The 12,311-nt window shown below is 43.9% G+C and overlaps 2 protein-coding genes across 2 annotated transcripts in view; one reads left to right on the top strand and one right to left on the bottom strand.

The window, feature by feature from the left end:
- Nucleotides 1-24: 24 nt before the first annotated feature.
- On the bottom strand, nt 25-7,359 carry samm50l (sorting and assembly machinery component 50 homolog, like). The gene is made up of 15 exons (XM_080851544.1): nt 7,212-7,359; nt 6,759-6,869; nt 6,151-6,252; nt 5,951-6,038; nt 5,747-5,853; nt 4,924-5,054; nt 4,651-4,738; nt 4,413-4,541; nt 3,709-3,780; nt 3,477-3,563; nt 3,021-3,091; nt 2,585-2,652; nt 2,301-2,447; nt 1,714-1,855; nt 25-1,278 (listed from the first exon to the last, which is right to left on the bottom strand). The coding sequence occupies exons 1-15, from the start codon at nt 7,230-7,232 to the stop codon at nt 1,233-1,235; spliced, it is 1,410 nt and encodes a 469-aa protein (XP_080707670.1). The 5' UTR covers nt 7,233-7,359; the 3' UTR covers nt 25-1,232.
- A 1,417-nt stretch (nt 7,360-8,776) lies between these two features.
- Nucleotides 8,777-12,311, top strand: part of scube1 (signal peptide, CUB domain, EGF-like 1) — a gene marked incomplete at both ends in the record, with an annotated part of 86,629 nt that continues 83,094 nt past the window's right edge. Inside the window, 2 exon segments of the mRNA XM_080851151.1 lie at nt 8,777-8,864; nt 11,196-11,324. Of these exon segments, the coding sequence (XP_080707277.1) occupies nt 8,777-8,864; nt 11,196-11,324 (217 nt within the window).

Below are 12,311 nucleotides of genomic sequence, written 5' to 3'. Positions count from 1 at the left end.
GCAAAGCCGCATGACATTGGGGGGACAAAAGTGATTTATTTCTGTGCATAATTAAACAGTTCTGACACTAAACATGGAAAAGAGGACTAACGTAAGAGCACTGCTGGTGGGTTACACTCGTAGCATTCACACCCAGCCCACAGAGGGTTGCCATGGGGATGCTTAACCTACGGGAGAATCTGCAAAGACTCTGTCATATGGATTTGGCATGAGGTGACAGAGTTGCAGACTCATGTGTGTCAGTGCAACTCTATGCACTTTGCTGAATGACACTTAAAAGAAAGGTGCTTTCATTTTATAACTACCATTTTTAAAAGGGGTTGTTAATGTGGATGTTATCAGTAGCGACCCTGTTTGTTTGACTGTAGTAGAGGCGTTGTAACTACTCTTCCAGGTGGCTCTTGAGGTCAGTGGTGTTGGGGGAGGTCACAAAAGTTAACACCTGATATTCAGTAAATGGAAAAATTATAACCCTGTGACTTCTACCATTTTTGCATTCTGGTATAAAAGACTGAAACTGTGTAGTGTTTCTGAGGAAAGTGGGGCGTGGGGGAATGCTGAGTTACAAACAAACAAACAAAAAAAAAAGGGAATAAAAGTGCACACGCAAAACACAGAACTACAGCCCAACGTCTGCCTGTTGACTGAGCGAGGGTGAGTTTAACATTTCCTTACTCTTTCCTAATCTCTTTTTCAAAGAGTGCAATATGTTAATGCACAAAACTCAAAGGTTACAAACTCCGGCTGTCAAATTCGTTCTGCATATTTCAAGGTACCACATCATGTAAATCCAAAATTGCCAAGAATCTCCTCGGGGTAATGTCACCAAAACTTGTCAAGCCACTTCAGGAAGTCAGATTCCATGATACATTCATAAAAGCAATTTGTCAGATTTACACTTGTACAGACACGCCGTACACCATACACATTTCAACTACATGCATAGTTGGATACTTATTCCTTCACCTTCTCAAATAAATGATATGGACATGTACAACAGAAAGCAAATATGGCAGAAATCTCACAGGCTCGTTTCAACTGACTATAAACAGAAAATGGTGGGGGAGGTGTGGGGGACGGGGGGGGGACAGGCACAACCCAGGAGTGTGTGTGCATGCTGGAGGGTTCCCTTGGTGTGAGTTTCTCTCTATAAAACAGGTCAAAGGGCACGTATCCCTCTCCGGCTCTCCACGAATGGTCTGCGACAGGACCGGGCCCGTTTCAGGTTAGAGTTAGAGGAAACGGATTCCAGCACCAAACTGCACACCATCAGTAATCCTAGAAGGTGAGGGAGAAAGCAGATCCCATTCAGCTGCAGTGGTGTACGTTATTCAGACATACTTCAGTGTGGATCAGATTGTACGCAGTCCCATTAATGACTGGGAACAAGATTCAGACATAATAATCTACACTGGCTAACCTAAACTCTGCATGAACATGAGATGGTGCAATAAAGAGATATTTCATTCAGGACAAGATCATAATCATCTAGTGGACATAAATAACTTCATCAGGGTATTGTGAAATAAAAAATAAAAAAATAATTGTTTCTGTAAAACGACTATGATAGACAAAAGTGTTGTATATACACATGAACACGGCCATGTAAAACTTGTCTTTTAGGTCATGTTACTTAAATCAAAAAGTATCCATTTGTCCATCCATACATGTGTATATCCTGTATAGTCGATACTGCGTGTGAACGGTTGGTACCTGTCTCCGTTCTGGACCCCCATGGGAATGCAGTAGTTGAGCTCCAGGCGTGCGATGTTCCCCAGCCTCAGCACCAGGCCCGCCCCGTAGGACCAGCGGATGCACTCCGCCATCTTCTGCAGGTGAGCCCGTGGGCCCTCGCCTGGAGACACAACATAGCAGAGGAACAGTTGAGACCACAGAGGATAACTACCATTCCTACCCTTTCACATTAAACGGTCCCTTTTCACATTCCTAATGTTGATGGGTTTCCTTCAGTAGTTTGTGTGAAAAACATGAATCATGTTGTAGGCTCCTCAGTTTACTTTCTTAAAGATGGTGCTGGCTATTGCTCTTTTAATACTATCAATCACAATCCTATAATATTCACCCCACTGGAAAAGATCAATATAACATACATTTTGCATGAGAATTGTTTTTTTCTTTTTAATAGGACAACAGCGCCACTCTGTGGTGAATGAAATGTATAATGTACAACTGCTTATTTCTATGCACTGTATGACATCTTAACCCTTTCTCTATACTGTCACTCAATGGTGTATTAAAACACACAATGTAAAAGTGTAGTCCAGCTATATAGTTCTGACCGTAGTTGAGGTTGCAGAGGTTTCCAGCGTTGAGGAAGAAGTGAGTCCTGAAGAGGTCCCCAAAGCCCCCACGACCGGGGCGGAAGGGCAGGGGGGTGTACAGGTGGAGCCCGCCAGCCCAGTATGCCTCCCCACCCAAATAATCCCCTGAGGGGACCACAGACAAACACACACATGTAACACCACACAGCAGAAATTCACCTCATTCTATTAAAAGCTGTAGCTGATTATGTGGATCGGCGGGTACATTAGTAAGATGATGTCTCTCTGTCTTTCTCTCTCACCTTCACTCTGAGGTCCAATGCTGTACATCCCAAAGCCTCTCACGCTGGTTGGACCACCTAGATAAAATCTGGAAAGGAGATGGCCAAAAATTTGAGACTTTTGTAAAGGCGTAGGTAAAGGTTGCTGTGCTGGATAATAACATTTTTCCCTTCTTTGCAAACATTTATAAGACAGTCAGTCTGCATTCAACAGCTTTCCTGAGTGATGTTCTCCCCATTCAGACTTAATTAGCCAAATGGGATTAACTATCAGTTTAGCCAATGCCACCTGGTTTAACTTCCTCAGACACTTTACAGACGCCAATATCTTGTAGTCATTTACACGTACACGACATAGCAATAAAACTTGCTGTAGTAAATACAACACCACCAACATATAGTATTTAAGGATGCAAGAATCATCCAAAATGCAAATATGCTAACAGGGCCAACTGACCTGTCAGCGATAGAGGAAGGCTTTCCCCCGATTGGCATGAGCATTCCTCCCCAGAGAGAGGCTGAAAGGACCTGAAAGAAGAAACAGATCCACTCGTCAGAGTTAAGCCTTCATTGTTTGCTATTAGTTAGCTGAAGCCCTGTTGTCTATTCTTCAAATGCTTTAAAACCATACACATTTTTTCAGTTATTACATTACAACATCTGAACAGTCACCGGTAACAACTGGGACATTTCAGTATTTTGCTTAGTGTATGCTGCCACCCTCACACACTTTGTCTTAAACAGCTTAGGTAATACCACTAGTACACAGACACATAAAAAGGAGAAATATATTTTCATAAAAAGGTTTAAGTAATAAGCTTTGGATAGGCGCCTCTGTTAATAGATTGTGAACAGGAATGCAATGAACCAGGCCTCCGAGTGAGAGGGTGGGTGGATGGATGGATGCACTCACTGATCCAAAAAGGAAGGGTCTGTTCAGCTGCAGCTCAACGTCCTCCTTCAGGAAGCTGGCATCACCACCTGTGTACCCAGCCAGTTCCTACAACAGGACCAAACCCATTTCAGCCACTGTCCCTTAACAGTGCAAAACTGACCAAGCTTCATTTAAATACAGTCAATGCCAACACTGAACAGAGAGTATCTGTGTGTTTCCTTCCATGCTGAGGGAAGAGGGAGATACAGACCTGGTTGATCCGCAGTAAGGCACCTCTCCTGGGTAGGATAACAGAGTTCCTGGTGTCTATGGCCATTGTGTGCTACGGGAGCAGGAAGACGTCTTTAGCTTGTTATCAGAGGGTATTTTGTTCAGTTTGACTGGTGTAATGTTTTGACAATAAGACGTTCTGGTGCCTTGGCCTAGCTAGACTATATGAAAAGGTAGCAGTGATGAAAAAGGTGTCTGCAGTAAGATAATTATTTGCGCATTAACAGCACTGGCTTCTCACCATGTACCGCTGAACAGATCATACAAGCCCAACACCAGGCCTTATGCTTATGTATATGTATATTTAGCATCCTGTGCCAGGCCCTGTCGGGTGTAAAAATAGCTCAGCGTGTGACACCAGTCAATAGGTTTTCATTCAGACCTTGCGATAACCTTTTGGAATGCTGATAATCAAGTTTAAACTGTCAAACCACCAAAACAGAGCAGACTCACTTTCTCATAGTCAAACTCATAATCTCACATAACTTGAAGCTAAATAAAAATGTCATTTTAGGACAGAATGTCAGCCATTTTATGCCCACTCTGTGGCCTAGTTATGCTTGCATTTTAACTCCTTCTCTAGTCTACAGTATACATCGCTGGACCCTTCTTAGAGCTTCTTTGCGTGGCCTGAAGGACAAAAAGCCCCAGCCAGGCAATTTTGACCGCAAGTACAAAGCGTACCGAGAGAGATGACTTCAGCGAGTGTCCGCTTTCTTCCCGCACGGCGAACGAAGCACTGCGAGCCAGGCAGCCCAGCTCTCTCCACACACCCTCCCACTTGAGCGTGTGAGTGGTCATCCACAGGGGGAACTACATAGAAACAGAGGAAGAGAGCCTTTTCTGTAAGAAGGTATTACACACAACTAACAGGACATGGGCTAATTGGCCATGCAGGAGATGTGGTCATGGGGCAACATACATTTAACTCTGTGGAGACTCCACGGTCTGTCTCCTTCAGGGAGCTCCATGGGAACTGGCCTGTGACCTTATAGAGATTCAGAATCAAGCTGGGGGTGGAGAGAGAGAGAGAGAGACACACACACAGACACACACACACACACACACAGACACACAGACACACACCATTTGACTTAGGCATGGTTTGGAAATGGTAATGCAATACGTATGTAGAGGAGTCAATATGTTAAAGAGTGTGTGTTTTTCATTAATTCGTCGCAGTGAGAAAGCTTACTTTCGGTCAAAATTGCCTGGCTGGGGCTTGAAAAATGACAGGCCATAGGAGGTCTCCTTTGTGCCGTATGAGAACTGGAAGGTGGCTTTCTCTCCCCGGCCAAGAGCATTGGGCAGCTTCAGACCCAGCACCTAAGACGGAGAACCCTGTTAGTCATGTACTTGTAGAAACACAACGGTATGGCCAACTATTGCGGAAAAAAGGATGTAGGCACAAGATGAGATTCGACTCATGTCAGCTTGTTTTTAGTTTATGTACCAGTACATATAATTATAGATACTCTATTACACTCTACTGACTAGGGGTGGGAATCTCTTGACACCTCACGATTCGATTCCGATTCAGAGGTCAAAGATTCGATTCTAAACCGATTATTGATTCTAAACCGATTATGGATTTTCAATTTTAAACCGATTATCGATTATCAATTCTAAACTAATAAAACGATTATCGATGCATTTTTACTTTTAAAACATTCAAGTCTAAAATCACTTCCTACTTTGTGTTTGATAATTAAAGAAAATGAACGGATGAATTACCTTCTCTATGTTTTTATTAGAGAAAAAGCTTTTCCTTGTCACAATTTTGACGTTCTATGAACAATGAAATAATTGAGGCAGCTTGCATTTTAACATAAAATGGATGTGTACAAAAAAAAAATCGATTATGAACTTAAATGAATCGAGATCGTTTTAGAGAAAATTGAGAAACCCACCCCACCCCTACTACTGACTGTTCTGCCATTTCTGTGACTTGAAATAACATCTTATTTGTGTGTTTGTTTGTGTGTGTGTGTGTGTGTGTGTGTGTATTAGTGACATACCATGCTGCCCTCATTGTTGCCGACCATTGTGTTGTAACTGCCAGTCAGCCTTTTCAGTTCAGTCACCTCAAAGGTGACGTCTAGACCGTTGGGCAGGGCATCAGCTCCTGATGACAAATAAAAAGGACAAAATATGCATTTTTTCCCCCACTCCAATACACCTGCTTGAACACGATCAGCATGCATATCTGATGTTTCAGGTACCTTCAGAAACATCAATGAGCACCTCCACGTCCTTAAAACATCCCAGGCGAAGCAGTTTCATTCTGGCCTCGTGAGACCTCTTCATCACCTGGAGAGACCAGAGTCCAGAGATTGACACACTAACACAACAGCCACTGTATTTCTGTGACACACTGGACCCCAGAGGCAGGCAAAACACAGATGCTTTTCTCACTACTTACGTCTATCAGGTTCTTGGCGTGGAAGACATCAGAAATCTCGTGGCCTAAGTAGTCCTCCTTGGTTCTGCCTAGACCCTCGATATTGACATGCTGAACTACAATCTGAATGAGAACGTTTTAAGAATGAATGACCCGGAATCACTCCCCTGATCACACAAATGTTAAAACTAGGACTTCAACAAAAACCAAATGTGATTCCCAAATGGAAATTGCTAGTTGGGTGGTGTGGCAGTTGCAAGGGATGAAAATAAAAGTTTCAGTAACCATGCCTAACTAGACCTTATTAAAATAGTAAAACTGTGATATGCATGAAGCTTTCATGTCATCCTAATGAATTAATCAAAAACTCTGGCTTTAGTATGCATTCTCTAGAGGCAACATACTGTACTGAATGTCGTTTAACCGATCCGTAACATAAGCTGAAGTAGAAGACATGCAGCAATAGTGCAAGTGTGTTGTTCATCAAACCATGGGCCTCCGAGACGTTACAATTTAATTTGCAATGGTGCATGCTGTTTGGTTAGGATAACAGTAGCTATGGACTAGAAGACCTCAAAGAGCAGGGCAAACCACGTGTTCTTATTTCGAGGCTGACAGGTGACACTCACGTTTCTGTTCTCCAGAATTTCTTGTTTAGTGTCCTGCTCCGTTTCCATGCCTTCCATATCATCGTGGTTGACGCCCAAGTCTCGCCCCTGCATTGGCAGCGGGTCCAAACTCTGAAGATGAACAAACACGTGTTGTTAAGACCACCATATAGACAACTCAATTTGACAGAAAATACGAGTAATTCTCATTTGACAGTATCCGTCAGTTTCAGTGCTGCTATAGTGTTCGATAATCAGACATTGGGAAAGCGTTGTTCAACGGTACAGCGTGTTCCCTAGATAAGCATTCAAGAATTCAGCTTCACTGAGGAAGAAAGCTCGACACACGACAGGTCAGGCTACCATGAAACGAAAACTGTGGCCGAGCTAGCTAGCCTGTGTGCTACACAAAAGAGAGGAGGAGAGGTCATTCTCAATTGTAGGACGCTTTGAGTTTTAAGGAAATAATTTTACCCTGGCATGAACAGTCCCCATGGCGAATCGTTGACCGCAATAAATATGTCCTTATAGTATGTTGCAGCGACGTTTCAACCGGAGAAACACAAAAAATCTCTGGTTATTTAGCAGTGGACCCAGCCCCCTTCAAGGAAGACGCCATGACACTCAGATGCTGGATATGTCGGAGACGCTGATTGGTCACAAAAGGATTACTGTCATTCTATACGAGGCGGGGCTATGATTTTTCACACAAGAGCGCGCCTCGTGAACGAGCATGCCATACATACAGAATGTCTTTTCTATAGGCCTGCTGCGTAGTCGCAGCGGGAAGAAAGGGGACAAAGAAGCTGATCATGAGCCAGCCAAACAATGGTTCCGTCCTTATACTGTATGTCTTTAGACAATAATAACTGCACCAGCTCACTTTTGGGTGTTGGTGACTTTTGAATATGAAGGCCAAGGCCAACTTGCACTATTTTTTGAAAGAAGGACATGGACTGATGCATATTGTGATATAGTCATGGCCTACACTTAACTTACACTAAAACTATAGGTCAGTTGTTTGACAGGTCACTAACATAGGCCTGTTATCATCTCGTACCGACAAACTATTTTCAGATGTCATGCAATTTGTCCAACTTATCTGCTGCTCATTTTACAGTCGAGCATCAGGTAGTTTGATACATTTTGGTCAATGGTACACACCATCTAGTTTCTTATTTAAAAACTTCTCTACCACAATGTGATGCCCAGTGTAAACGACAGAGGGCACTATTACCTCACTTGCCTTCGTACTTTGCGCAACCACGAGTGAGTTCCTTCAATAAATCTACCTTCCTCAGAAATTAAAACGTCCGTACATAACAGATTCCTACGGCAAAGACATAACACGAGAAGCAGGCTATTGTCAAATCTTGTATAGTCCGTTTGGTAGCCTGCCTCCAACAATGGGAAAACTTTCTCTTAATTAACCAATTACAAAGGAGTCTGGCATGATGCCATTTAAGGTGAGAAAAATGGTAAGCAACACGAGTCTAACAAGACATTAACAAAAGATGTAGGCCTAGTAGAATAATTGCATAATGTTACTGAAATGTACATATGCCTCACAGAATGGTCTGTATAGTCTAAGCTAGCCCAAGTTTCTCCCTATGCTACGATTTAAGGGAAATAAATAAATGTCTGCTTTCACCATGGACCTATAGATAACCTTAAGATTGATGCTCAAGAAGAACAACAATGATATTACTTGCCCGTATCCATGGATGCGAGGGGAGAGGAAAGTTATTGATTACATTATCCGGGGAAGAAGACACAGTGGTCGCACCCAATTTAATCAATTGGATCAGAGCTCCCCCTCCCTCTCTCTCCCTGGATCACGCTCTCGCTCTTCCTCTATCTCTTCTCTCTCCCCCTCTCCCTTACACCTCCAATCTCCTCCTCAAATGTGTGCAAACCAATCAGGAGCCGGCGTGCCGTGCGGAGGTCTTTCTGTCCTCACTCCCTCTGCCAGTACCAAAACGGTCCTCTTATCAAAGAAACACACAACCTAAAAACTGCATTCAATCACCGCTTTTAACATGGGAAGTGCTTGTTTTTACTGGGACGTTTGTTTGTTTTTCGTCCTCATAAATACTTGCGGTGCAATGGCAAACGTGGCTCTCTCAGGTAAGAGGAATCGCCTCTTTCTTTCAATCCTTCTCTCACTGTCTCTCCACTCCACTTATAACAAATCTCAAATGCCTGTTTTTCTCTTGAAAAGTCGTCTTTAGCTGATCTGTTTCTAAAGAGAAAAGTAGAGTTTATTTTCACCGGTTACATTTATTCTTGCAATTTAATGTGTAGGCTAATTAGTGCTGAATTAACTTTTTGAATTACTCAACCTAGTCCCACTGAAGTGAAAAGTCCTAGACTGCATAACTGGTCTAATCACTGCGGCTTCAACTGCATGGGAAATTAACTGTGTGCGTAAAATAATATTGGCCGTAAAAAGTATAACAAAGATTAAATGCCCAAGATTTACCATGGTTTCAAAGTTTCATTTAATTCCTGGCGGCTTCCCCGAAGTCTCGCTAATGAGCATTGGGAACAGAAGCGCTGTGAATGCCCGGTGCGCATCTGGAATGACCCTGCCTGCGGTGCCGCTCGATCTGTGAAAAAGGTGCCACTTAATGAGGCGCAGTGTGACGAGGCAGTTTTCTTCGGTCTGCTTGAACGAACCGTGCCTGTGATCTGATGCCGCGCATCTTCTTCTGGTTCAGCGCACTGTCCCTAAGGGGTCCATATGGACGACAGCGGGGAGGAGGATTGAAGTCCGTCACGCTCCCTGAAGGTGTCGATCAAGCGAGTTATCGACCACTGTTCAGCAGCCGGCGACACGCTTCGTGATTCCCAATAGTGAATGCCGGGGATGAGAAGTCAATATCGAGACATGTACCCAGGGGTGATCGAGTGGGCTTTGTTAAGCCTTGAATGATGGATAGGCAAGGTCCAATTTTCACAGAACCAATTCATTTGTTTGCCCTGCAAGTTGAGCATGTGTTTCCTTATGTTAAGGTTATTTCATTAGGCTATTTAAAAATCACTCCTGTTAGACCATATTTCATTTCTGGGACATTCATTTTTAACCTGCTTCCATATCCTCAGGGTAAGCTGGCTGTACAGCTGAAAGAAACTTTCTATCTTTTTTTTTACTGCTCCCAAGATTATTGCTCTTTTATTTCCCCCCACTTGTCTGGGAGAAAACAGAGCAGTCATCCACTCTATAAAAAATATTTATTGTAATTTCATTTTTATTGTTTATTTATTGGAGTTTTTGTATTCCTGGGCGAGGGGCCAGCGAGCGGGGGGCTTAACCCCTCGCCAGAGCGGGCGGTTGGAAATAAACGGGGGCTTATGGGTCCATGCCTGTCTGAGACCGGCTATTTTTACACTGATGAAGGGCCGAGATTGGGAGCAGTGGGGTAAACTGCAGTCCTGTCTCCAACACAAATGACAGAAAGATCAGGCTCAAAATAAGACAGTGAGAGAGAGGGACATAGAGAGAGACAGAGAGAGAGAGAGAGAAAGGAAGAGAGAGAGAGAAAGGATGAAAGAGAGAGATAGGATAGGAAGAGGGAGAGGGAGAGCTGAGAGCTCAGGCACACATTCGCATCAATCTGCATCAATCCAGGGCAGGGAATGAGATGAGCAGGCTGGCCCCTGGGTTTAGCCCCAGATGTGCCTTGGCCCCTCGAACAATAACCATGTCAATTAGAATCCTCCTGGGCTGGGAGGTGAGGGAGGGCATCGGCCGCACCTCTCCACATGTCCATGGACGGCCTAATTTATCCATCGCCCCCTGGCTTTATTTGTTTTTACAAGTTATCTGTGTGATTTCTCATTGGGTCTAGTGCTGATCATTTCTTTATGTTTTTAATAATAAAACGAGATCTATTGCATAGATCCAACAACTCCCAAGACCAAAATTGGTGTCCAAAACTGATTAAAGTTTATAATCAATTTTATCCTTGCAATAATGCTTCTTTTTCTTTTGTAAGGGACTAGCTTGTTAGTGTGCAGGTTTTTGTGACTTGCTCTCTGTTCTTTGCATGCATTTTCCTAAAGTTGGATTTTAAGAGAGGACAGATTGTACTATAATTTGAGTTGCATCATAGCCTGACTTTTCCATCTTTTCGGTGCCTCGTCTCATCAAAAAAACATCCCTAATAACTGGTGTCCCACTGGAGTGTGGAGTCTGGCGCGATTCTCCTTTGAAAGCACGACATAATTCAGGGTTTGATTTGCGAAAGAAACACAATCTCGCAAATTAGAAAATTATTCGTGCAATTTTGGTAATAGCCACTCTTCAGTGGGAAGTGACCACAAACGTTGTTGTGGTTTCGCAGACAGCCGGAGCATACCGATTCTGTTATTTATTTATTTTCTTTTTTCTCTCTGTCTCTCTCTCTCTGTCTCTCTCTCTCTCTCTCTCTCTTTAAAACTTTTTTTCTGAGCTAGTCCCAGACACAGATGAGTGCTCGGAGGCCACAGATGACTGTCACATTGACGCCATTTGCCAGAACACACCCAAGTCCTTCAAGTGCATCTGCAAACCTGGATACAAAGGGGATGGGAAACAGTGTGAAGGTGAGTGTCTGCCTGATCACATGCAACTATGTCCAACCAGGTCACTGGGTGGGTGTGTGTGTGTGTGTGTGTGTGTGTGTGTGTGTGTGTGTGTGTGTGTGTGTGTATTTTGTTATGTGAATAGGGTCATTTGGGTTGTGTGTGTATGGCTGTGTGCATGTGAACGTGCATGACTTACGCCCCATTATTGTATGCGCTTGAGTGTGTGTTTGTCTGTTTGTGTCTGTTATAACTGGTGGATGAGGCTTGGTTGGCTAATGGCAGGTCATCCAGCTGTTTCACAAGAGCCCCCAAACCCCCCTACCCCCCACCCCCGTTGCCCGGGGCCCCCCCACGGACTCACCTAATTAGAGTGGAGGAAGTGGTCTTGGGAAGGTGTGAGCCAGAAGGGTGGGGGGGGGGGGGAGCACCTGGCTGTGTCTTCACACCTCCCCCTCGTTTTCTGCCTGAGAGCACTCCACAGCTGGAGTTAACACACACACACACCCACACACTAACACACACACACACACACACACACATACACACACACACATACACAAACACACATCCACACACATCCACACACACACACCTGCACACATGCACATAGTACACTCACAAGAACAGGTAAGGCTGCACATACAGTATGTATTGCAAGCTATAGTGTTACTCCTACACATGCGTACACACAAGCATACACACACATATATACCATGTGAACACACACACACACACACACACACACACACACACACACACACACACACACACACACACACACACACACACACACACACACCCACACACACACACATGCACATAGTACACTCACAAGCACAGGTATGGCTGCACATACAGTATGTATTGCAAGCTATAGTGTTACTCCTACACATGCGTACACACAAGCATACACACACATATATACCATGTGAACACACACACACACACACACACACACACACACACACACACACACACACACACACACACACTCAGGTTTAGCAT

This window comes from Sprattus sprattus, assembly GCF_963457725.1.
Source record: "Sprattus sprattus genome assembly, chromosome: 14".
NCBI classification, from domain to species: domain Eukaryota; kingdom Metazoa; phylum Chordata; class Actinopteri; order Clupeiformes; family Clupeidae; genus Sprattus; species Sprattus sprattus.
This window is presented reverse-complemented; position numbering and strand designations above follow the sequence as displayed.

Excerpts from the sequence above, each read along its gene's own strand:
- samm50l (XM_080851544.1), bottom strand. The coding sequence starts at position 7,232 with ATGGGGACTGTTCATGCCAGG. Across the intron at positions 3,564-3,708 it reads CCTTACTGCGGATCAACCAG|GAACTGGCTGGGTACACAGG; the intron begins GTCTGTATCTCC and ends GTCCTGTTGTAG. Across the intron at positions 2,448-2,584 it reads CATTGGACCTCAGAGTGAAG|GGGATTATTTGGGTGGGGAG; the intron begins GTGAGAGAGAAA and ends TGGTCCCCTCAG.